Source organism: Pagrus major, chromosome 16, assembly GCF_040436345.1.
Source record: "Pagrus major chromosome 16, Pma_NU_1.0".
Lineage (NCBI taxonomy): Eukaryota > Metazoa > Chordata > Actinopteri > Spariformes > Sparidae > Pagrus > Pagrus major.
The window spans coordinates 3,926,346-3,954,268 of NC_133230.1; the positions used below are offsets into that span (position 1 = coordinate 3,926,346).

The 27,923-nt window shown below is 40.6% G+C and overlaps 1 protein-coding gene across 3 annotated transcripts in view; it reads left to right on the forward strand.

Moving 5' to 3' along the window:
* slc4a11 (solute carrier family 4 member 11) overlaps positions 1-27,923 on the forward strand; it is a 106,891-nt gene that overhangs the window by 636 nt on the left and 78,332 nt on the right. Inside the window, exon 1 of one of the 3 annotated variants that reach the window (XM_073484498.1) lies at positions 20,243-20,416. The exons of the other annotated variants lie outside the window; for them this stretch is intronic. Coding sequence (XP_073340599.1) covers positions 20,380-20,416 — 37 coding nt within the window. The 5' untranslated portion in view covers positions 20,243-20,379. Of the gene's footprint in view, positions 1-20,242; positions 20,417-27,923 lie in introns of those variants that run through there. 3 annotated transcript variants of the gene reach the window in all.

A 27,923-nucleotide genomic window follows, 5' to 3' on the forward strand; every position in this document is an offset into this window, starting at 1 on the left:
TTGTGAGGTGTTACCTGGTGTGAGACGATGTTGCATCAGAGCCGAAGTAGCACATTTTTACATTAGTTTATCTTGTCGGGAATCTGACAGAAAAATCACAGATAACTGAATAATACTGAATATCGGCCCCTTTTTGTAATCAGGGGACCGATAATCGATAATAAGAACTGGAACTGACTTGTCTGTTTGTACTTTCTGATCTTTTTGTAACAAAATATTTCTATCATACTAGTATCTGGTATTTTATGTTCATATATTTCATGAGCAAGTATTTGTAATATTTAAGAAAACACTTTTTAATGTATTTGTGCCGATCTTTGATTCTCAGTTTACACATTTTAAACCAGTTAAATTCTTGCCAGCGGTTAAACAATTAATCATTAATCAATAACATCCCTAAATCAGAAGGTGTAGTGGGCGTGAGCGAGTGAGACCACAGCGAGTGTTGACTACAGACAAATAACAGATGCTGCATCAGAGCGTTTTTAAATTAAATTACTTTATTGGCAATCGGACACCTAAAAAAAACAACACTGAATATCGGCCACGGTGATAATCAGACTTTATCTTATCTTCACAGACATGTTATGTTGTGTGAGGGGAAATGTGAAGAATACAGCAGTAACTCATTACGTATGGATAGAGGAAATGCTGCACACACAAGAACAGTAAACAGTATCACTGGTGCCAAAAACACATGTAAACACGCAGCTTTAAATCCAACAAACAGTGAAATGTGGCATCTTGAAGGCGTCGTGGTTTCCAGTGTTTGCCTCGGCCCAAAGCCCCACATTTACATTTTAGAGCCTCTAGAAATCTGTGAATCACTGAAACAAGATTGTTGGTATTTTAGACCAAAAAGGTGCAATCCAATGACAATTTTGAAGACGTTATGTACAATTAAATAGCATATAAGTAGGAGGAAAGGGTCACCATGGGTCAAACAGTCCAAAGAGGTAGATACAGAACAGCAGGCGGACCATACATCTATATCTATAACATACAGTACATTAATGTGATTAAACCAAACCAGTCAAATTGTGAGAGAAGTGGCTGAAAAATAGCCAGATAAACTTTTTGGAGCGTGGTGAGGCCTCGCGAAATGACTCGTTTCACTATCAGAACTCGATCCATTCAGTCCAATAACGTTCGGGAAGGTGCACAATACGGAAGCTGAGTCGAAAAAGTCCAACTTTTTAAGCTTCATGCGCCACTGAGCAGCGCCAGATAAGAATGAATGGGCCTCGGCATCCGACGCTGCATCCAGCCTTTCCCCTTATCGGATCCGTGAGGAGATCTGGGCGAGATAGCCATCGATACAAACTATACAATAGTGTTGAGAAGTTGAACTATATATATATATATATATATATATATATATATATATATATATATATATATATATATATATTGATTGAAATATTGTCGAGCCCCTGATAGAAACCATATGAAATGCTATTAATTTGATTTAATATAAAAGAGTCAGTTATTTCATCACTTGCAGAATATAGATTTTTTTTCGTATCTACATCAAAATGAAATCAAGGTGCTTGTAATTTGAACACTCGACAGAAAGACATTAACCTTTTGAACCTCCCGTTCGCCTTATCTTGTATTTTTAATTGGTTGTACTGAAGCTTTAAAGTCCTAAATCCTCACAAAGTTCAAAGCCAGAACAAAATCTGCACTCCTGTGACCTTTAATTTCCCCAAAACAAGCACTTTTTTTTTTTTTTTGGTTGCACATCATCCAGTGTGTATTGTGTAACTGTCTTAACCAGGATTATACCTGTTTTTTTCTTTTTTTTTATATGCCATTTGGCTGGCACTTTCATCCTGAGCTCCTTATGGACTTGAGAGTGCATACATGTTTGTTTTGATCCGGTGGGAGTCGAGCCTCTATCTCTGACGCTGTTAACACCGTGTTCTGCATGTTCGACCCACTCAGGAGAATTCACCCATAACCCTGTCGGTACAGTACAGTACACATTAAGAAAAAATAAAACACAGTCTAGAGGTCAAACCATATGTGTAGGATGCAGCACACAACAGTATCTTGAAATCTAACAATTATTACAATATAACCTGTATATAACTTTTACTTTCTATTCTTCTACTTGTGTGCAGATGCTCTGACTTGTTTGTCCTGTTCAGTGTGAATTTGTGTCTTTCTCTGGTTCAGTGTAAACCACAGTATTGAATTACTGCAGAAAACTCATTAAATTACAGTACGACTATGTCTTTTTTGTTTCACCCTGAAAGCTTTGGCACTTTGGGACAGCTGTGTCTTGTATAGTGTCATCTGTGTTCATCATACAGTCACGTTACGAGAACGTTAATGATAGGGGTGTCACAAAAATGAATCGAAATCAGTCTACGTGGCGAATTTGCGCGTGCAAAGTGGAAAAAATACATTTCAAAAACACTGGCACAGCTAGCTTACCAGTAGCCTGCAGCTGCATTTCCAGACACGTATCCTTGAAGGAGGACAAACAACTGGCAGCATCAGAGACGTTTGAGAAATGGTTGATTACTTGTGGAGAAGGTCCATTATGTTGCAGCCTAGTTGAACTCAGGCATTGTTAAAGAAACATACAGTTCCCTAAGTTATAACAAACCTCGTTGAAAGGTTTTTCAAGCTGAGATAATTAGGTTTCACAAAAAAATCTGTATGTTTCTTGTGTGATATTAGTCAGCAGCTAACCCAAGATCCAAATACATTCAGAATTGAATAATGTGTCCTCATTGATATAAAGCGACAAATATAATATAAGGATTTTCAGAGCACTTCTTTTGTGTTTTTTCTGAGAACCACGAGTTGAACTCACCTTCACAGCTTCCTCTGTCGGTCTTAAATAACGGTGTCGATGGTCTGTTCACGGACGTGTGGGGATTTGGTTCACGGAGTTAATTGTTTGTTAAGTGTCATTCATTAACTGCTGTCTGGTGGGACTGCGCTGGAATCAAGTAGCTACTGGTGAAGACATTAATCAATCAGCGACTCACTTAGCTTCCAGCTCCCTCAGTCCCACTTTATTCGCCGAGTTAAACGGGTACAACATCGGGTCCGGGTTAAAAATGTTGTGTAAGCTTCGTCAAAAGGTTAAACTTAAGACATATTTACAGTGCAGTATGATATGATGACGGATGCTCATGATATAATGGCTTAAATGCTAAATCTAAAATCTTTAAAATGTCACAAATCATGAATAAATATATTGTTCCACTTTGTCAAGCCATTTGATGTTCAAAATCAGAGCATGGCGTGCAAGTGTTGGTCTTAGCTGACGAGCTGCAGTTGTCAGCTCATACAGCGCACGTGTCACGTGTTGGATTGGTAACACACAACATACTGACAAACAACAACAGGCGCAGCAGGATCCCACACACAGGGAAAACATACAGCCGATAGCAGGCGTTAAAAAAAATAACTGAACAGCGACACCGAAGGTCACCTCGGTCTGAACGTCAGCCTCTTAATAAAAATCATTCACTAGAGAAGTTACCTTCAAATCTGTCTATACTTTATCAACAGTGACGTCTGCAAATCCTTGTATGAGAAATAGATTTATGATTTCTATCTGTTGACAGCGCTGCAATATAAACATAAGTGTGGCGTGACGAGTCAGTGCGGGAGGAACTCATTCTGCAGTCACGTTACACTTTGGTTCTTTCAAGGATTCGTCGCTTCGGGAGTGAGATGCAGGATTTCAACAGTTATCCTGCAGTATGTGGTCGGACATGCCTCATGTTGTCTTTTGAAACAATGAGCTGAAGCAACAAGTCAATCAAACAATCAATACACCGACAGAACAAACAAACATTTGCTGGTTCCAGCTGCTCAAATGAGCAGATTTGCTGTTTTTGCTCTATTTGTATCTTTGTAAACTGTTTATCTTTGCTTTTTTTGGACTCAAGTTTGGATAAAAAAAGACATCTGAAGACATCAGCCTGCACTCTGGGAGTCAGGGATGGACATTTGTCTCTATTCTCTGACATTTTATGACACTTGGCAGAATAATCGATGAGAATCATTGTTAGTTTGCAGCCTTGGATGGTGTGTGACCAAAGCCCACCATGCTTTACTGCCTATAACGTGAATTTGGGAAGATTTATGTTGAGAAGTATTTCATTAGCATAAAAACTAATGCATAGAAAATCAAGACGCTCATATTGCTTTACGGTACCGGCAGACTATTAAATCATGTGGGCCCGTATTCAGAGTGCGTGCGTGTGAGCGAGAGCATCCATTTTGTTTGAATTAGTCTGCGTGTGTTTATGTGCGCTTTCATGGCAGCCGCTTTTTGTATATTCTGCTTGCCAAGCGGCACTTGGCCAGCATCTTAAAAAAAAAAAGGGACAATGCAGGGCAGGAGCCGGTCGTGAGCAGAGGAAGTCCCACCCAGTTGTTTGTCCACTGACTGTGTCTTTGCTGTCTTCCTGCTTGGAGCACAACACAAACAAGGTGTCCTTTGCCAGTTTTATTGCAGCGTTTTTTCGTAGCTGCACTCGAATTTTAAAGCTTTTCCGCAGTGACATTATTTTTTTCTTTAGAGGCAGTTCTCTACAAGCAAAAGGGGGGCAGGCTTCCTTTAGAAAACGAGGCAGCTTAATCTATTTTGATAATAGTGACATGCACTCTGGCAAAAATATTAATAGCACAAAGTAGGAGCCTGTATCCACCGGCTGATAAAATGAGAACACTTCTGCAGACTGGATCCTGAATGATGAATGTCAGGAAATTATAATTTTCTTACAAAAGAGATGGCGAGAGATTTCAAAATTAATTCTTTAAGCACTCATCAGATAAAGTAGAGTAGCACATGCAGTGTTATTGGATGTACCGGGATAATTAATCTACAGTAGTTTTGACATATTAAGGATAAAGTGAAATATGACCCACCCACAGATACTATTGTCCACAGCGCTCCTTATAGAAATCTGGTAACTTAATAAGAAGTTTGCCATAACAATGGGCTTTTTACTGTAAAGATTTGTTTAATTTCAAAATCCTGCAAATTTGATGGTAAGTTGGTGGTAATTACTAAATAACATACGACATTTCTTTGAAATTATGCCCAAATTACCACAATAATTGCACCCACATGTATTGAAAATGACCTCAACAGTATTTATAGTAATAATCTGCTATTTTAGGAGTTAATAAATAGCTTGGAAATGGAAAACTTCCAACTGGTTTTCCAGCTAACTTCTGCTGATTAAAGACGTTTTCATTTCCTGGCTAACATTTTGCTGATCATACATTTTAATTTCCAACTAGCTGGAATGAAAAAACTTAAAATTAGACAGACATGAGTTGGAAATTAAAATGGCATGATCAGCAGAAGTTAAGCAGAAACCAGTTGGAAGTTTCCTGGAAATATATATAAAAAAAATTACCAGTTATTTATTAAGTGCTTGTTGGAAAAGACAGAATTTTATTATTAAATCATTTGGTTTGAGGTGAAATCTTTCAAATACGTTTCCTGGTAATTACCACCGCCTTCTGGGCCTTTTTAAAATGAAGTATTTCCAAATGTTACTGTCGCGTGTCGGTCTGGTTTTCCTGTGAGCCAGTGACTTCCAGCGAGGGCAGAGGAGGCAGGATGATCCACGCTGCTGATGTGACCGTTTCACTCACTCGCTTGAAGTTTAAAAGTGTCTGTGTCAGCATTGCTTCCCCATAAGGGCTTTTGGAAACGTAAAAAGACAACAAACATTTCCTGTGGAGTAATGTGTGTGTCTGTGTGTGTCTGTGCGTGTAGAGGGTATCACACTGAAGACGGAAAACCTGTAGGGGAAACCGGGGGTCAAAGGACACGGTCGCTGTCTTCAATCCACTGCTGCTTCCACACACAATCTGCTCATTTCTCTATCTGACAAACCCAGATGAGATCAGCCTCATTGAGATAACCAGTCTGTGCCCTATACTGTACTGACTCATTATAATTATGAGCCTGTATAAATAGATGAACACCTGAATCTTCTACTCATTTTCAGACAATTTTCAACTCATTAGAGCAAAAAAGCAGAAAATAAATAATATATTTTTGACTGTCTGACACTGAACCTGTTCTGAGCCCTCCAGCAGAGGGCAGTGTGTGTGTGTCTGTGTATGTGTGTGTGTGTGTGTGTGTGTGTGTGTGTGTGTGTGTCACTGGACAACATCATTTATCCTGTTGAGTATGCTTGTGATTATATTCAAAAATCTTATGTTTAGAAATCCTTAGTCATAGAGCGGGTTTAGCCTTCATTTGCATTGCTGTTGGTGGGTGGTTGTGCACATCCTGGTACCATCCTGGAGTGTTTTATGTAAAAACCTCTGCAGGCACATGCAGGACTGAGAATTATTGATCACATCTGCACATCTGTATGCCGTAAATCAGTCCGAGCAATTATCTAGAAACCTTACATTCGCATCAAAGAGACATTTATGCTAAAATGTCATTTTTTATTCGTCGTTTATTACCTTTTTCTCCGCTGCTTACCTTGTTTCCCCTCGGGGAATAATAAAGTCCATCCTTATCACATTTTTTATTTGGACATTGTGTGAGGAATATTTATAAGGGGACGTCTGAGCCGAGAGGTTTTGAGAGAAGTATGCTTGTGACCAGAGGGTTTTCTGTTTCAGATCCGAGCGCCTGTGGGCAGAGCGAGGCAGGGAAAGTGAACAAGAAAACCGGTTACATGCCCTTGAGCAAAGCAAAGGCTGTTGCGTAGGATGAGCTTTTTGCATGTGAATGAATGAGCGCAGTGAGGAAGGGAGGTGCTGTGTGTGCTCAGCCAGCCTTCCCTGTTTAGATGAGGGCTGAAACTTCACCACTACGCTTGTTGCACTGGGATTCTCATTTTTACACCCACAGGCAGTTATATGTGATGCAGGTCTCCAGGACAGCTTACTCTAAGTGAGCAGGTGGGATTTACTGTGTGGCACTTTGCAGGGGCACATGGTTGTTATCGGACACATGTGAGGATTGATTCTGTCAAAATCCAGGTCACACTGGCATCCATTATCTTAAAAAGTTCACCAAAACAAAAGTAATTTAGGGTGAGAAGCACCCAGACGTATGAAGTAAATATTCTTGTCGTCCTTGGTGACACAAACACACCATGGGAGTTTCAAAATAAAGGAGCACCTTAAAGAAGAAAGATGTAAAACGCTGGATACATTTTAAATGACTAGTTTCACTATTAGAAAGTCTTAAAGAACCGCTATTAAATTGTTTTATTCCCTTTCAAGTAAGCAGAGGGCTAAACCAGAAGTTAGGCGTGCGGTCGGCCTGGGAAGTCGAGCTTTTTGGCTTCATGCGCGGCTCAACAGCTTTCACAAGAATGAACGGGCTTTCATCGATTCACCATTGCTCTGCTGTGACATTGTCAGACTCATGGTGGACACTTAAAGTACTGTTTTATTTTTATTTTTTTACATGCAAGTGTGTTATGCTAATAGTGGCTAATTTAGCCTGAGCAGAAAGATGAAGACTGGGGCTATGATGGTCTGTTAAGCTCACTCTTATCTTACAGTTTATCAGATCTCACACAGCTCCCTCTGCAGCCACACAAGTCTTTATCCTTTTTTTGCTGTTTTGAAAAATGATTTGATCCGTGGTGAAGTGTGTAATCATTTTTGTGTTTTTGAGAGTAAAAACAGCAGAGTTCAGTTTTGTTGTTGAAGCAGGTTTGCCTCTCGATCCATGATCTCATAAGGAGCGAGTGAGTCAGTTTAGTGCTAAGATGGTCACAATCTGTCTGTTGGCAGGGTCGATTTGTGCTTAGCTGCAGCTAAAAACAGGGCGTTAGGAAGTTGCCAATAATGATTCTGTTTTTTGACCAATTGAGCTGCTGCGTGAGCACATTTCCTGTTGTCTCAGCGTGCTGAAGCAGCCGACTTCAGGACAATGGAAGGTCAAAGAGCACCAAAATATAAACCCCAAAACACGCTGACGATTCTGCCCCAAGGAGGACGTGACAGGGAGAGCTCATCACATTATTAACTCACGGTGTAGTATTTTCCTCTCAAAGGTTGGAACATCCTCAAAGGTATTTTCATTATGAGGCTTCAAATTAACTGAAAATGACTTAACCTTTAACTACTTTTTATAGCAAGCCAGTAAGCACGTGGAAAAATTGACATTGCAATATTTGCAACATTGCATTTAGTCAAGCAACTAAAGTTGGCCCTGCTTTGTTTGATGCATTGATTAGGAATGATTGGTAGTTGCTGTGCATGCAGAGTCATGTTCTCCCATGTATCCCATAACCCTTAAATCTAAATAAATGATGTTATATCAGAAAGACGTCTGGTGTAGATCAGTCATTGAAAATTGACTTGAATCCACAAGTCAAGAAAAAGTTGTAGCGGGACTGGCTTGTGTTTACTTTGTGCTGTCGAGTAGATCATAGTCATCTTCGGTGTCTGACAGATATTAGCAGTGTAATGCCACAAACACAGTTATGGGCTTAATGAATGAAGAAATTAATCAAGTAAAATGCAGACTAGAAACGGGCAATGTTGTCAAAGTAACAGGCCTGAGTCCTTGATGAAGAAAGTGTACACATGCCGCAGCCTCTCATATAACATTTCCTTATTTCTGTGCCATTCAGATGTCCCAAATCATAATAATTATCTACAGACTGTGTGGGCTACAATGCACAGGAAACCTTGTTGTTCTTGTTAAGAATAATATAGAAAAACAATAATTAAGAGCAGTTTATATGATTGAAAATTGATTTAGAGCCCCCCCTAGCTGCACGGCAACTTTCTCCCACTGGTCGGCTTCTCCATATCCTCGAGATAAAGCCCTCCTTTACAATACAAGTCCTGCACTGTGACTATTATGCATGCGCACAATGCGATGTCGATGCTGAAGTGATATATTGTTCAGCCCCTGGTACTTGTGCCACAAAGCAAACATTCGAAAAATGTTGATTTGATGGACACAAGAAAAATAGACAGCGAGGCATTTGGGCGGGCAGAGCCACATTAGCATGACAGTAGAAGCATCTCCGCCCTTATGTGCCGCCAAGAAGTGAAAGACAAGTGCTTGCACAACAGCGTTTGAATGGCACTTAGTCCGTTACCGCAATGCCACAAAAAAACAAGACCTAACTACCAGTGTGAAAGAGTCCTTAGATATTCACCTCACATGCACGTATGTCGAGTTGTGTGTCCCTGCACTGATATGTGTGTGTGTGTGTTCACCTGTGTCGTCTTTGTTACATTTCCCTGAGCCAGTTTTGCCTGAGAGAACATAATCAAGTTGTTCTTCTCAAAATTAAATCTGTAGCTAGTTTGTGACCTGAAATATGCCCTCATCCCCTCGGCAATACTTACAGCTCTGTACTAAACGCTGCTGCACACACACACACACACACACACACACACACACACACACACACACACACACACACACACACACACACACACACACACACACACACACGCCCATGCCCATACAGAGGGGAATTGCGGGAGGCTATATTCTGATAGCTCCTGCAGTGATATGTGGGGGCAGCAGAGTAACAAGAACCAGCTGCTCCCCTCATCCTCCTTCTCCTCTTCTTCATCATCTTCCTCCTCCTCCTCCTTCCTTCATCTCCATTTTCTCCTCTATTCCAGAGTATTATTATGATTATCACTCTGCCTCTCTCTCTCTCTCTCTCTCTCTCTCTCTCTCTCTCTCTTCCTGTGCCAGAGCAAAGCATAAACAACAACAACAACAACAAAGACGATGCTGAAGGAAGAAAAAAGACTTTTCCTATTGCACGCACGCACACACACACACACACACACACACACACACACATAAATACAGACACATGTACACAAAAACTGACAGGCACACGAGCTTATAGACATAGACACAAACACAAAGACAAAACAGACGCCTACACATAGACAGGAAGACAAGATAGACGCCTACACATGCAGACACCAGGGTGTAGTTAAAGCCCATGCACACGCGTACAGTACACACACACACACACACACACACACACACACACACACACACACACACACACACAGAGTCGGCTGCTAATGAAGGTTGTTCCCAGTCAAAAGGAAGGAGCAGGATTCCCTCACTGATTGATGACTCATTGAGGCAATAGCTGTCGCTGTTTGTGCATCATTACTTGCTATGCTGTATTACCATTAATACTACACTGCTGCAGCTACCTCAGGAGCCCCACGGCTTCTCAAAAACGGGCTTTAAAAATTGCCAAGAAAAAGTCTGAACGCTGGTGCAGAGGCATGTTGGCATCCAAATGAGTTGTACACCCCATCCTGACATCTGGCACAAGGACAAAAGGACAGCACATACACTGCAGCAGCACCAGCCCTGCACAATACCAGACTACAAATCAGTTAAATCACATAATTTCAGCAGGCCTTTATGCAACCTGGCTGCTAACTGTCTACTCGAATAGGCAGCAGCTGGATCATATTTGCAAAAAGGACCATGCACTCAAAGATGGAACAGGTCAAATAAAACTGAGCTAATTTATGTGCAACTCTGCTGACATCTTATGTTTAAGATGTGTCAAACACAACTGCTGTTTGTCAGGCAGATATCGACGTAATTATCCAAAATCAAAACAGAACAACCTTCACTGTTCATCTCACTGCAGTTGCTGCATTATGCACCAAACCGTTAGCAGCCGAAGCTGACCAGCATCGCTGAAACAATGTCTAATGTAGCCTCAACAGAACAAGTGTTGCAGCTGCTTGCCTGCTGCTACCTCTTATCCCTCACTGAGTGGAGCAGTCACACCAACCTGTAGCCTTCAGATCATCAGGACTGTTACAGTAACTTGATATGAAATTGAGAGCACATATCGATCATCTCTCTGTGAAAAGTAACTGTAACTGATGTGAGAACATAACTCATTGAAGTTAAAGCAACAAAATAACCTAAAAATAACCTCCTACTCCTGCTTGGCTCCTCAGAAAATAGTGCAAAATGACTGAACTCCTTATAGTAGGTTTAATATCTTTGGGGTTTGAAGTCAGAAGAAGCAAGCATTATATGGCTCCACCGTAGACCGTAAACAATCAAGATAATAATAAGCAGATTCATTGATTATAAAATATATAAAATATACATTTCTGCATTAAAATGTCTAAAAAAAAAGAGATGACATTTGTTATTTATTTGATTGAGTTATGTACAAAAGTTCCCAACAATCTTTAAACCCAGAGAAATCCATAATTTTAGTCAAGGTAACGGGTCATAGTGGTCGCCTGTTGCTGTAACTTCAGAGAAAACAGATGATAGAAAGTGATGCAGGGTATTTTGGTAACCTGTCACTTTGTCTGTGTACATTTCATATGAGATAGATTTTCACTGGCAAAGGTGTCTCTGTGTTGCTCCTCGTGTTTTCGGTGTGTTTGTGTTCCCAGAGCTTCTGGTTTGTACTTCTTTGGGTTTTTGTCTCTTTGGTTCTGTTTGGATTTGCCAACATTGGAGTTTGATCAGTGCTTCATTATCAAAGCTTGCTTTTCTTGTTTTCAACCTGCCTGCCTTTGTGTGTCTTGCGTTTGGGTCCTCATCAGTTTGCAAACTGCAACAGGAAGTTACATACAGTGCCTTTTTTAATATGCGTCTGTTTCAATTAGTTAAGAGAAAATACTGAATAAATATAAACATAAAAGTTAACTTTACAGTTCGGATCATTCACTCCTCTTTGTCCTTGTCGGGCTCCTATTAAACGCCTCTGTAAAAACACCCACTGTGTTGACGTACAGCTGTATTTGCACTGTGGGATTCACTGTGAAACCAGGAGACTGTCAGCGCAAAGCTCCGGCTCTGCTGTTTAGAGAAGGTGTACACGTCCATCTTATGTAATAACTGTTGATTGTTGACTTTAAGTACAATAACTTTGAAACCTGCTTTAGTGATGACTTAACCGAGTCCCCTGAATGAAGGTCGAACCTTTTTATGTGCAACCGCCCCCATGGGCCTCATGAGCGTTACACCCCATCACATATAAACCCTTACTTTATTTTTTTGCGGCTTTTTATCGAAACAGCAGGGCGTCTGAGAGAGACACATACGAGGCGGAGACGGTTCTCGCAGGACTCAATCCCAGGCCAGCGGGGGGGTGCATGTGGTTCCAGAGGCGGGGGTCCTAACTGCTAAACTCTCCCTTTGCACCTTATTGCTTTTTAGTGGTTAAGGCGGTTCACAAGTGGTGATTCATCACTCACTAACACACACACGCACCAAGCTGTGAGCTTCCCGGAGGCCATTCCCACCTCCAGTTGCATAGTCCCTGTTGATGACGAGCCACAGAGAAGCCTGGGGGTCATTCCAGACGCCTCTCTGCACTCTCAGCTCGGAAATTTTATCTGTTTTTCTTTTTTTTGACACTCGGAAACCTCCCATTCAAGTTGTGTGGTGGAACTGGTTTTTGATGCCAGTTAGCTGGAGAGAATGAGGAAGCAGAACTGTCCTCGAGCCCTCAGCTGGAGCATGATGGGATTTTTCTTAAGGGAGGGGAAGCTGACAGCAGTCGTTGTCAGGTAATAACACACACGCGTACAGATCAATGTGTGTGTCCACTACTGTACGTCGCTCAAACAAAGAAAAACAACACGTTTGTTGTCTTGTGTTTTGCATGCCCCTTCCTCTGAAGCTTTTGCAGGCCGCTGCTAGTTTAGGAATGCAGTGAGCTATTGGGAATTTACATTTTATTGTAAAGACTCACACAGCTTTAAGCAATTACCTCAACACAAACAAGTCCACACCACAACATGGCACCTGTAAATTACATCAACTATTTACCAATAGCTACATGGATTTGCTGATTAATCCACAAGTCGAACGAAAAAGAAATTTAGTATGCAACTTTTTTGATAACTGATTATTCCTTTCAGTCATTTTTCAGGCAAACAACGTGGCCCTCTGGTAATCCTCAACCCTATCAATCAAATCAACTATTTACCAATATACTGAAGCTGCAAAGAGGAAATTAATTCAGTTTTTCACAATTGTTTCAGGCGTTTTTCAAGCAAAAATGTCAAACATCGCTGGTTCCAGCTTGAGGATTTGCTGCTTTTCTTTCTCATTTATGACGGTAAATGAAGAGTCTGGGTTTCTTTTTTTAGGGATTATTTCGTTTTGGGTTGTATTTAGACAGAACGGCTGTTAGAGTCAGACAAGAAACGTGGGTGAGAGGGAGGTGAAGCTGCAAATAAGGCCCACAGGCTGGAATCAACCCAGGACGCTGCTGAGGACTCAACCTCCTCTCACGGGTCACATGCTCCACCAGGCGCCCGGTCTTTTTGTTTTCTGACTGTCGGCTGGACGAGAGATGTGATTTCAGGACGTCACTTTGGAGCATTTATCATAATTTCTTTTGACATTTTATAAACCGAACCACTGATTAAACGTGAAAACAATCAGGAGATTAATGGAAAATTATTGTTAGTTGTAGCTATCACATTCATCGTAAGATATATTTATTTTTATATTTCAACACACATAATATTGACCCTGGTCGTCATGACTCATTATTATCATTACGGAGGGAAGTAATCTCTTCTTAAAATGAAAAAGGATTACGCACGGAGAAATGTGGCGATGCCTGCGTGTGAGGACAAAAATGTTTGTAGAAATTTAAAAAGCGTCTGTTTCTCTGCCATTCCAGTGAATCAACTATTCAATTAACCTTTACACTGTAGTGTCCTGAAGGTAAAAAATACCGCTGGGTGGGAAAATAAAATGGTAGCTCTCGTCTCTTTTTTCATTACGACTGTTAAGGTGCCTTGTGCCTTGAAAGCATTTGATCGCAACAGTTTTTCTGTCGAGCTAACGAAGGACTGCAACTGACAGTTATTGTCATTATCAATCAATCTTATCAATTATTTTTTAATTTAGTTGCAAAAATAGTGAAATATGCCCCGAGGATATCTTCACATTGCTTGTTTTCATAGCATTCAATCTGACAACTAAAAACACATTTAAGAAGCTGGAACCAAAATTGTTGCTTGATTAACTATTAATGAAATATCAGTTTCTGTCAACAAACCCTGTTTTTGTTATGTTTTTCTTTGTGTGCACTCAAAGAATAAGTATTATAAGACACTGCATGTCGTAGCTGCACAAATGTGGCCTGCCTGGTGACGCTGTGTTGTTCTACATGGTGGGGAGCAGCATTAAGAGCACTTACTGTACTTTCCCTTTGCACTAAAAGCATCGAACAACAACAAACATCAACAAACACGGCCCCGGATCTTTAAAAGATGCGCCCCAAAAGCTTTATTGTAGTCAAATGACATTTGGGACAGAGACTCTAATCTTCTGGGGTTTTTTTCCACGATGACTTAAAGTAAGTAGACAGTAAGGGTTCGGTGTCAGGGACAGTTGAGCGTTAACACATGGCTGTGGCAGGTTACGTGAAGCCTCTCATGTCCGACTGTTGCAAACTGAGTGGCCACAACCAAACATGTAACACCATTAGGAGGGAGTTGTTCTCAAGGTTCGGGTGGTGTAGATGAGGTCATGAAAGGCTAATCCTTGTTCAAACATAGGAGCTGTTTTGTTTTGAGCAGACGTGTTGTGCTGGCAGCTATAATTAGAGTAAAATAATTAGTTAAATATTTCTGTTTATATAACTTTCTTTCCCCTTTTTTCATCGTGTTTTGACAGCAGAGTGCCAGAAACCTTCTGTCTAATTTGTCAGACTCTTCATTATTCAAACTGGAATAATATTATTGTGAGATTAACAAGAAATACATGCACATCAGTGTTTATAAAGCCCCACCCATACATATTAGCATGGCTGTTTGTGGCCAAGGTTAATTAATCACATATCCAATTTTTTTGGTGACCGAGGAAGCTTTCAGATCCTTTACTTGACGGGACCTCCACCCGAAGTGTGTAGTTTATACACACTTTTATAAACTGCTCGAATGTTTTCTGTATAAAATCTGAAAAATAACTTTTTGAATAAATGTAGAGGCCTAAAATGTGCAACATTTCCCTCTGAGATGCACTCAAGTAAAGTTGAATAAAATACAAATACTCGGTTAAAGAAAACTGCCTCAAAGTTGAATTTCAGCTCAGTGCTTTTGGAAATATACTTCCAAAAACTGCATTACAGTAGCATGTCAGTACATGTCTCAGATACAACTGATTAAAGCCACTTTAATGTGTTTTTATGATAACAATGGATCAAATGAGTGAAAACAGTGATGAACCTACAAACAACTATTACCTGAATCTGCGGCTCCCCTCAGCTTACGGAGCTTTACGGTGAGTGTGAGCTCATTGTTTACTCGCCGTACACTTTCTGCTCAGGACCGAACGGCAAGCAGACACAGTTAGCGACGAGAGCAGAGTTAATATTGGACTTACATTCACCAGTTGGTCAGAAACACGACTCCACACGCATGCTAATGATGCTATATAACTGCCGTATGTGTAAATAAGCAGCTGTTTGCTAAGAAGTTTGACAATTAATCCACTCGAATGGTGATGATGTGTTTACAGATTGTTACCACTGCCCCCAAGTGGCCAAAGGAATAAGTTAATGTAGGTTCGTAGGAGCACTACAAGCCAGTTTTATTAGGTGCATAGCATCTTTAGACTATATACAACATGGACGTAGTCTCTCTGTCTCCCAAGGGTTTCTGCAGAGCCACTGTGAAGCTCAGTGTGTTGGCTCCAGCCATCGCCATCTTGGCAGTGCCTGACTTTGCTTAATTCCCAGCCAATCCAGAAATGGGCAAGCCGAACGAAGCGTGGTTGCTAATAGCTTACGGCTATCTGAAAGTGTCCTTGCTCTTAATTATGCATAACTTCAAGCCTTAATGAAATAAGCAATAGAAACCAATACTGTTTTGTACCAGGCTGTAAACATGTTTATTTCTGCTATAAAGTTTGAGCATTTTTAAAATGGGGGTCTTATGGGGATCGACTGGTTTTGTAGCCAGCCTCAAGCGGCCATTCGATGAACTGCAGTTTTTGGCAGCACTGTTTTGGCATTATTTCTTTTATTTCTTTTTTTAAACCCTGAAGGATCAAATTCAAAACAAGAGTATTTTAATTAAGAATACAAACCGCTGCATTGCTTCCTCTCAGTAGTGCCATCGAGTTCTCATGTGAAGTGAACATTTTGGGAGTGGAAGTTTAATTTCATCTCCATTGTTTTTACTAAATATACAAACATAAGCTTTGTCAACTTTACTGGCCAACAACACGTGAGCAGCAGCACCATTGCTCAGAACAGTAACAAAGCCTTTTAGAGAAGCTGTGGTTCAGGTCTGACATGACACTCGATCTCTGTCAGTCGCTCTGCCTGACGGGCGCTGAGCTGATCCTCCACTTAAAACCGGCTCCAGACTGAAAGCATGAGCTGAGAGAAATTAAGAACAAAGAGTAGCAGAAGATTCACGTTTGCAGATTTTCCTTCTCCCCATCTCCACTCTATCGACCTCAGTCGCCACGTTAATACGATTTTGACTTTTCCGGCTCCAGTAGATGAAAACAAGAGTCACCTCAAGGCTTCAACGCATCACTTCAAGCACCTATAGGTGACAGACTGCCTGTACGGCCATGTTTTTTTCCTCCAGGTCGCTCTTATTGACATTTACCGAGACTTTTGGTTTGCGAGCGCAGACATGCCGTTCGCTGTTTAACTAGAGTGCACCCGTCATGTCACCTGGGTTGGAGGTTCGTGGTGGGTGAGAACACTTGAATTATCCTCCTGGCGAGAATGCGCCCCGGCTCACTGAGTGACGCATTTGCCCTCGCAGTGCGTAACAGTTCTTATGCAAAGCAGACCCACCGGCCATACCACACACGGTGATGTTATATATGCTGGCTTATGCAAATGACTGACCTTTCACAGAGCATCTACATCAGGGGTGGGAAATTAACTTTTTGATCCAGTAGCCTCTGTGTCTGGCAGATTTATACATTCAACCAAACTACTCATTATTCCATTAAAAAAAGAAAGAGCTTCTCAAATCTAACTCTGAAAGGAAAATATTATGATTTAAGACATTTAACAGTGTAAACAATCGGAAAATTTGAATTAAAGTTGAAGCAATTTTCTTAAACCATGTGCCATTTTTGCAAAACAGCCGTATATAATGTTTAGTGTTGGTATTATTTGATGAGTACGACATCAAGTGAAAACAAATCTGTCTTTTCTTACTTTACGCTCTGCTTGTTGTTACTTAACCAAGTCGTTGCAGGTTAATTCTCTCAGCTTACCAGCATTATAATGCGATATTAAATGCTGTGTACTTAAAACAAAACCTCGGCCATTATCATATTAACAAAAAAGCCTACAGAAGCATTTGCGTCATAGGAAAAAAAAAACAGTCCGTTTTAATCTCCTAACAGCAGATATTCTATATTATTATGTAATAATATGTGTGGATTTATATAAAACACAGCAGCAGCCCCGTGAACCACTGCTTAACCTTAAGTATTAATTTAAGTAGCTAGTGGTAGGAACAGTTGTATTTATCATGTTAATATGATTAGTTTTTAGTGTGAGAAAAGAACAATTCCAACATGAAATTTCCAGATTATGTTGCAGATTATTGTGTCTTTGGCGATCGCTCATATGAGATCAGAAGACTTTATTATAGTGCCGAAGAGTCCTGTTTACTGTATCCAGGGTTATGACCTTACATGTCAGAGCAATTTCCCCTGAAGTTACATTGCTCGTGGAAAGGATACAAATGAATACCTGATGCAAGGGTTGCACTGGGTTTCATGGTACACTGTGGTTGGATAATTGACGGTAATCAGACCGTCTACATTTGTTTATCTATTATGACATTCTACGTTATAAGTCTTATATAAAAAATTACCACTTTTGGAAAACTGTCAAAGTCAAAGCTCGTCTTTAAATTCATTTCTATTTAGATTTCAGTTTGTAGATTAATTCAGTCTGTCTGTGTTGCCCCACCACTTTTTTTAAATAGCTCTTTTTTATCACTTTCAAAATCATAATTTGCTTAAAAAATGTTCGCTCGCACCCAGAAGTTTTAATCAACAAATGAAAAAAGGTTGACTGACATGCACTGGTGCTTTGTGCAGCAGATGTCATATCAATGATTCAGTTGCAAGAATTTTGCAGTTTGTGTTCTTCAGCACAAACCGTAATTAATTGATTTGATTAGTGTGGTTTGGCTTGCATGAGTTCACAGCGACTACAGTCAAACCAGAATCACATGCTCCCGGCATCAGTTTGTTTTCTTGGATGGAGTCGAGGTTTACCTGTCATCATGCACGACTGGAGATTTTGGCAGCTAAATGCGGAGGTGTCAGCACAAATCTGATCCCGGTCCCTGTCACTTTAGCTAGGCATGATGGACCCGTCGGTGCTGTTTGCCATAATTTACACACTCCGAGTCCCAGTTAACGACATGTACGTCAGCTGAAATTAGCAGTAGCTCTGACAGTGGTTTTGCTCTGCATTGCTTTCTTTTTCTGGCTGTATCGACAGATGTTTGACTTCATGTTCTTGCCACATCGCGGCAGAGTTTTAAGTCATTTTTGTATCAGGGCCGCAAATATCTTCGATTGCTTCTTAGCATTTTATTCAGTTAATGAGAATAAAGATGTAGTCAGGAAACATGGAGAAACAGAGCGGGATATGAGATGCAACAACGGTCGATGTACCGGCCAGATGTTTCTCATTGATTGTGTGCTGCAGTTACTTATTCTTTCACTGTCTGCATACTGTTTACATGGTTACACACCGGCACATTTGAACCTTTCGTTATGTTTTTGTTCTAACTTATTGAATGTATTCTTGGCTTTTACTGACTCTCGTGCCGTTGTTACAATGGAGAAACGTACTCCACCTCATTAGCTTTGTCTTGTGTATCAGTTGTGTAAATGACGTATTGTGACTAGTTTCCCTCTTGGAGATTAATGCATCCCAGTCTCCAGGATATGATGTAAGCAGTTAACAGTTCAGGAGGTGGAGGGGATGGTGGTGGTGTGATTATGAGGCGAACGACACAGTTCGAGTCACACCGCTGGATATTTCTAAGAAACCAGGTGTTTTTAAAGGAGACCTGCAGACATTTCCAGCCAACCAAAACTGGCTAATTTCACAGGATGTTGGACCATCTCCATCCGTGATCGTGGATCATGATCTTGTGTAAACCTAAGCAGAACATAAGCACAGCGTGGCGAGAGAGAAATAAAAAATTTAACCTAAACAAATGAAAAATGGAAACGTACTTAGCTAACATTTTTTCTGGTGTTTGGGTTGATTAATGAAATTGAACCAATATTAGAATTTTGTCGTGATACTGGAATTTCTAGCTGTATTTCTTTCGATACTATACCTTTAAAAAATACCAAAACACATGTTCGATACCACAGGAAAAAATTGACACAACAAATTTTAGATTTTTAATTAAAGATGAATATAAGAGGAAGGACTATGTTGGCACTGCAGAGAGCAATCAATATCACGTATCGATACTTGTGTATCGACATTTTTTTCCTCAACTAATAAACTTCTCAGTTCTAAAAGATGTCTTGTATGACTTACAATAGTGAAAAAAATCTAAATTATCCAAAGCCCAAGACAAAATCTTGAATTTATTACATTTCTGCTGACCCACAGTTCAAAATTAAATAAAACTGAGAAAAGAAGCAAATCCTCATATTTGAAAAGCTGGAGTCAGACCAGGACCTTGAACAACAGACCAGACTCTGTATATGTATATGTGAGAGTTCAAGATACACAAAGAAGAGGGTCATAATGAAATATGGAGGGAGATTTCAACCTTCTCAAGCTGGGCAAAAAAGTTTATTCAGAATTGCAATAAATCAATGCATGATGTGCAAACGATCACATGATTACAACATGTTAGACTCGTACTTCCCTCCATCCTTGGTTTGACCCGAGCCAGTGTTAGTGTACAAGTATAGACGTATGTGGATGAGATCATGGACAGAGATAAGCTCACATTCTTAGTGAAACTAGTTTGGTCAGTCGGAGCTGCAATGGCGACCAGGTGAGTTGACGTGGCTGACGACGAGATGCCATGTTGCATTTTGCCGTGTTGAGAGAAAACGTGTTGGGGAGGTGTGTCTCGACGTGCGGTTTGGCTCGCTGCATGCCGGCCTCCCATAGGCTGTCGACTGGTGAGCTGGGATCGTGAAGCGGAGTGTGGAAATGAGAAGGCACTAGGACCCAGCGGCGAGACAGCGAGCCAGGCAGGCAGAGTGGGGCTGAGTCACTGCATGTGTCTGAGAGGCAGTCAGAAACAGAGCAGAGCAAGGGAGCAGAGGTGATCTCACACTCATCAGCACAGGATAACACAACCATGATGGGTTGACTTGGGGGGGAGGCGGTTGGAGAGAGGAAGTGTGCATTCGCCACCACTTGCTCAGCCATGGAGACCAACAAAGTTCTTCATTTTGTGCCTTCGGGTAAGTGGATCAAAAGCTCTGAGAGCTGCTCCTCAGCTGTGCACGACACAGCATTCACTGGGAGAACCTTGGGGTTCCCTACCTAGTGAAACCTGAGAACCCCCTGTGAAAAACATGTGCAGCCCACCTCCACTTCCACTCTGAGGGACGACAGATGTTCGGGTGTGCATGTGTTTCTACAGTACATACTTGGTGTTTTTTTGTGTTCGTTCTTTCTGTGTACTTAAGCAAATGTTCTGTTTGTGACAGAAATCCTGTTTTGTCAGAGGGAGGTGTGGTTGTAGACGCCTGTTTGTTCTTACAGAAATGCAGATGTTTTTTTTTTCTTGCATTTGTGTATGAGTACGCGTTTGCCGTTTTTTCCTTTTTCTTTTTTTCCCTTTTTTTTGTTTATGGCTGGTATGCGACACCAGAGGTTTTCCTCGTTGTATTTCTTCAGTTCAGGAACTGAACCTTGCAAAAAAAAAAAATAGCAAACCCTCCCAGAGTAAAAGACAGTATACCTGTCGAGCAGGGACAGCTGGAATGCAAGGGGGGGAGCCTGGGCTCGTAATGCACTTTCTCATGTGTTGCACTGACGGGGCTCGTGCAAGTGCGCTTGCTAGACGGAGAAGGATCAACACAGTGTGAGAGGCGTGTGTGAACGTGCACATGCATCTGTGTTTACTGTCTTAGTGTGTGTGTGTGCATGAGAAATCGAGAGAGAGAGAAAAAGATGTGTTCATCCGAGTATTGCTGTCTGTGTGTGTTTGTGCCTGTTTGAAATGTGTGTGTGTGTGTGTGTGTGTGTGTGTTAGTGAGATAGAGGAAGACAGACAGATTAGTGTTGGTGACAGCCACAGGAGAGCAGCGAGTTCCCCCCTTCGCTGAAAGTCCTCAGAGAGACCAGAGCCCATTTGGAGGTGTGATGCGGCTGCCTCCTCACTTTCATTTTGTCTGGGAAGGCAGAGTGGGATACTGCGTCTCAGCGTGTGTGTGTGTTAGTGCGTTAGTGTGTGTGTGTGTGTGAGGAGAACGTTATGTGGGATAATGTGAGTGCGGGAATATTATCTGAGTGTGTGTGTGTGTGCACGAGCAGTTTTTACACAACCCCTTTGTGTATGGGATCATGTGTGGGAATATATCTGTTTGCGTGCATTTTTGTGTGTGTGTGTGTTTGTCAGAGTTCAGTCGTGCTCTCTCTCTCTCTCTCTCACGAGATGTGTAAGAGTGTGTGTGTGTGTGTGTGTCTGTGCGTGAGCGTCATGCACTGTGCACACTAACTACATCTCAGTGTGTTTCGGGGCGTGATGGACACTGCTGTGTCTCGTCCTCCGAAGAGTAATTTGCATTCATTTGCTTAGTGTTGATTAGAGGCGGAGAGGGCAGGTTTGATCCTCGCAGCAGAAAAAAAATTTGGTTCTGCGAAACAGAAAAAGGTTTTCAAAAAGGTTTGTCACCAATCACAGGAAAGGTTGAGGTTTGAAAAGGATGCTGACGTCTGATCCTGTAGCGTCTTAATCGGAGATCTCATCCGTTTTCATTATAATTGTCTTTAATATTCTGTATCGTGTAATTTAACCTTGGCTTTAAATGCGCATATAAACATTGTGCCGCCCAGCAGAACAAAATTGATGGAAAAATACATCTGCAGGAATGTGATGGAGTTATTGATCACCACCAGTGACTCAACAATTACTTTGCCAGAGGATTAGATTTCTTGCTTTCCAAACTCACTTTGCTGCCCTCTGGATTTTCAAACAAAGCAGAGCGAGCTTCTCTGCGCAGCACCTTTCAGCATACGTAACAGGAACATGTTGTCCATCACAATGTTCGCCTGAAGCAAACTGAAAAAGGTTTTTTATTGGTGTTGTCATCTACGAGCATTAGCAGACCTCATTGCAGCGCATTGCGAGCAGATCTTCCAGATCGTGTCATTATCAGTGGCAACCTGCTGACAGGTGAAGGAGCAGCTGGAGCTGTGGGAGGGAGGTCAGGAGATATGGGATTCACTTTATGGAGCTGTAAATTACCACGGAGCTTCACCATGTCATTACACAATGTGATAATACTGCAGTGAGCTCCTGATCTCATCCTGAGGTGCAGATTGGTTTACCTTTCTGATTTTCGTTTTTTTGCTTGCCTTCAAAATGGACAACAACAAATTACTGCAGCTTTTAAAAGTGCAGTGTGACACTGTGTCGCTGAGGATTAACTGTTTCCTTCAGTGCTTTTTCCCTTGTGTCATGGAAAAGGCACGAATTTGTTATTAGAGCCCAACTGATACTGGATTTGATACACCAGCCGATATTCAGACACACACTAAATACACATTTTTGCATTGATCCCTCAAATGTGGGAATCAACACTTGCGACTAAGATACGAATGTAATGGAGGCAGAACATTTGACAGTTTTACAGTCCAAAATGACATCAGTGCACTCACAATAAACCTAACTGGGAATTTAATAACTATATATTATCCCAATCATTATTTTTGGATTATTTCTACTAAAAAGTTCTTAAATCGGTGCATATTGGACCACATATGCTGATACGATATATCTACAATAAGGCCAATAATTGGCGATTATATCAGCCAACCAATATATATCAGTGGGCTTGTTATCGGCTAGTTTATTGACTTTCAGTGGAATCATATTTAGATATTGTCATGGAGGTAAATTGTTGTTTAAAACCTTAAACCTTCATTTGAGATATTGACGTAAATGTGCATTAAACCTCAAGTTTCATCATATAGATCACGATTATGATCATGATATTAATATTGTGATCATTTTGAAACCATATCACGCAGCCAGAATTAAAAGTGTTTTGCTCTTTAACTAAAATAACTGAAAAAGTACTTTTTTTCTCAGATAGCAGTACAGTTCTGATCTGATACCAGTCATCAAAAAGATATATAGACATGATTTATCTAACAGTTGTATACTGCTATCCCTGTGTGGATGTTATGTAATGGATCCGTTACACAAGTTACACAAGTCCCTTGCCACTTATGGATATTGACCACTGGTGCAGTAAAAATCTGTTGTTGTAAGCGGTACCAGATGCTGCGGGGAAGATGCAGGGTCCCATTTCTAAGAAACAAATGACGTGGTACCCGAATCGGTGCGGAGACTCATGTACTCACTATCGGGATTAGCACCTTAATAATCGATAATCGAAATGCATAGTTTTGTCCGACCAATAGTACAAAACCCATCATAAAATATTGTAGATTTATCAAATAAGACTTACTGGTTGCAAATTTTGTCCATCGACTTCTCGATTAAATTGTTTCAGTACATGTTTTGAAGGACCCGTTCCAGCTCTGTAAGAACCAAAAATTTAATAATTGTAAATTCAGCCAATCAAGCCGAATCCTAAATTTTTCCCCCACACCGTTCTGATTAAATATCATCATCACAACAACAACAAAAAAGAAAAACCCTCTCCCAGCGTTGTGCTGCAGGGTGTCAATCTTCAGGTGTGACAGAGAGCTGGTAATCAGTGCTGCAGCCGTGACCTGCAGAGCCAGAAACTATCAGCATGGAGGACACATAGTGGCTGTGTGAATTAGTAGTTCGACCATGTGGAAGTGGAGGTGTGTGTGAAGATGGATGACGTGTGCCCGTGTGCATGCATGTGTGTGTGTGTGTTTGTGTGTGTGTGTGTGTCCTGTAGATGTGACAGTGATCTCTGATCAGTATTCACCGCTGGCAACAGATCTCAGAAGCTCCAGCCTCTGAGCACAGCCATCTGGGCAGAGGAGAAACACACATCGACACACACACACATACAAATTATTATACAGTACCGACACGCAAAAAACAAATACACACACAAGACAAGACAAGCCGAGATAGCCGCACACGCACAAGTGTAGTCACACAAGCAATTTTTTTGACAATTTACACACACACACACTCACATGGACGGTGTCACAGATATTGTCCATACACGCCGCACGTAATTATATACACAATTCATTCTATCTACATAATTTGTTGGTTTACACACACAAAACAATTATGTAGATGTGTCAACACAGACACTCATCATGCACAGTTCAAGGAACACAGAGTGAAGAAGACCACACATTCATTACAGTTACAGCTCACACACACACACACACACACACACACACACACACACACTTTGCCTTGTTTGTCTTTATCACTGTCTTACTCCATCTTCTTTGGGGTTTTTTTTGTTTTCATTCTCCCTCTCCCACCCACACATTTACATACACACACACTCTTATCTGAGTATTGGAATAAATAAAACACACACACACACACACACACACACACACACACACACACACACACACACAGCTGTACTGTTTTTTTCTTCAGCAATTAGTCTTGACGATACTTTACTGACATACTGTGTGACATCAGTGAGCGCTGACTGTTATTTACTGTGTGGTGAGTTTCTGAACGTCGCCCTCGATGTGAACGTGTCACTTAGCTTTCTCACTCTGACATCAATCAGCTTCAATTAACACAACAACTGCAGTTCATTCTAATGGTGGTATAAATAAGGATAATAGGATTTCATCCATTTACATTTTTATTTTATTTTTTATTACAGTTGGAACCGATCCGATCCAATAGTGGTTAGGGACGCACAATTTTGGATTTGTTTCAGCTGACACCTGCTTCTCATGGCCAATACCGATAAGCTTCTTCCTCTTCTTCTTCTTCTTCTGCTTCCTCTTCTTCTTCCTCTTCCAACTTTCAAGTGCACACAGCTACCTACTGTATCAGAGTTTGTAAATGCTGCTCTTGTTGATTGAATGAAGGCAATTTGGCTTCTGACTGATTGATTACCCAATTTCCTGTTGCGTGCTTCAAAATTCCTTTTGAACTAATGTACAGTATATATTTGTATTTACTAATAGTTAATAATGCTTTGCTGTACAGTTGTAAATTCATGCATTTTAGTATATTTTCTTGGATCTCCAATTGTGAGACTTGAGACAGAAATGAGGTCATCATTGGACCACATACATGACAAAATAGACACATCTGGAAACATAGTACAATATATCTACACATGAAGTTTCCAGTGTTTATTTGACCTGATGTCAGAATGAGGATATACATCAGAAATGTTCTGTATTCTCCAGAGAATCTCTGACATTTTGGATCATAATATTTCTGGATTTTGGCTCTTTTTGTGCAGTGATAATTTAAAAAATAAATAAATAAGACCTTCATGTATCAGAAAACCAGATTATGTTCTTAAAGTAACACAATCAGGACTGCAAACGATGCCGATGGCTTAAAAACGCAGTGAACAGCTCTGTGGACTGTGGACTGCAGCATTTTCCTGCGATGCAGTTGCTCACATTAATGCAGCTGTTTGGTATTTTGGTGCAATTTTGGTGACTCACTGTGTCACAGTGCTCCGATGCTCAGTTCTGTTTCCATCCCTTTAGTAGACGGAGGTCCACTGCTGTTTATTCATACTTTGCTTGTCTGTGTGTCCTGAAAAATTTTAATTTCCCCTTCACCAAACTGTAGTCTGGCCCCCGGTCGGTACACTGACAGTAACTGATGTAATCAGTTGTCACGATTGACACCAGACCCCAACACACCCACATACAGTTTATTATAAAGATAGATTTTAAAGAGCTTTCCTCATCTCAACAAGGTTTTTAGCTGCTGCAGGTGCACCTTGCACCTCTGGTCATGAAAACCCACACTGATGGCATGATGGGCACGGTGTGTGCACGCCAAGAAGATAATACTTTGCACTTTACTCCTGTGCCTCCATTTTCCTGTGCAGCTTTTGACATTGAGTATTGCGTTACTTATTTGTACAGGTTGAGACAGACATCGGGAGCACCTGTTGATATCCCCACAAAAGCAAACATGGCAGAATCATTGTCAAATTATAATATAGCAATCAAGATCATGATCTGTATCAGAGCTGCAGAGATGAGCCAGTTAATCAATCAGATGATCGACAGAAAATGAATGAGCAGCTGTTTTTGATATTTGAATAATCATTTTCTAAGCAAAAACGTTCATTTGGTGGTTCCAGTTTCTCAAATATGAAGATTTTATAGATATTTTTATATATATTGTCAGAGTAAACAAGACATTTGAAGACATTACCTCGGGTTATGGGAAATTCAAACTGCTTTTTTACTATTTTCTGACATTTTGTAGACAAAATGATTAAAAAATTATTATGCACAGATCAAGCGATAATGAAAATAGTCTATCATATTGTATTTTCAAGTCAAGTCAGGACCCCACTTGAGCAAAATTTGAGGTTAAAGCTGAGCTAATGTGTTATTATGAGGAAGGCTCAGGTTCTTCATCCACTTGTCATAAGAAATGCAGAAGGTACAGACTGAAAATGAACGCTTTAAGTAACAGAGTGATTAAAAAATTTACTTTGTGAGTAATTTTTTGTATAATTAAGTTTTGAATCAAAGATTTTCTGGGTCGTTTTTAAGAAAAAAATTGAAATATAGGCATAATTATGTGCAGCAACCGTCCCCAACATAATTTTCTGTGTTGTCTTACCAATTCAAATTAGTAGTACTCGAGTATAGCCAATTATTTTTTTGCTTGTTTATGTGAGCTTGTTTAAGAGACATTAAGACCAACAACAAGTAATTTCCAGTCAAGGACAAGACTGTCTTACACCTTAAACTGATTATATTTCTACATCGACGCCTGCAGACAGAGCAGCAGAGAGATTTTGATGTATTAACACGAGCTCTGCTGTGTTCCCCCTCAACATCTCAATTAAATCAATCACAAACTGTTGTGCCGTCAAAAAACTCAGCCAAACATCAGTTCACACCACTGTGAGGTCCAACTGACACTACGGTTGGCTCGCTCAATGACATCCTTGTTGTATTTTGGTCTTCACAGTAGGCACAACATGAAACATGAAGGGTTTGGGCCATTACTAAGAATCTTTTCTGAATTACACCCTAATGAGGAATTTACATGCTATTTAAGCAGCCCATCTCTATTAGCAGCAACGCACAAAAATAGCCCTGTAGTTCCAACGTGGTGTTTAACGTGTTACTTCTGCAAAACCTTTTAATTTCACATGTCTGTGTTGATTTACAGCAGCACTATAAAAAGCATCTGTATTGTGAGAATGAATGGGAAACTGTTTTGCCTCCTTTTACAACATTCAGATAAAAATGGGGCCCAAATAACCAGTTAGCTGCATCCTAGAAGAACAACCAGTAATCATAAATCACTGGTTACACCAGTACAGTTATTTTTGTCATTGACGATTAATGGGGAGGTCGTTTTTATTCACAAAATTTGGATGTAAAGCTTTTTGTTTCCCTGCAGTTGCTTTCTGTTTTTAGCAGCAGATCACATGTTTGAATTTAAAAGAGAAAGAGGTTTTTTTTTGTTTCAGCGGGTGAAAGTGGAAACCGATGTTAGCCGCCCTTTAGTGTAGGTCTGATCCACTTTAATTTGACTTCACAGAGAGGTCGTGTCCTAATCGCATTGAAAATCCAATACATGCTTTTAAC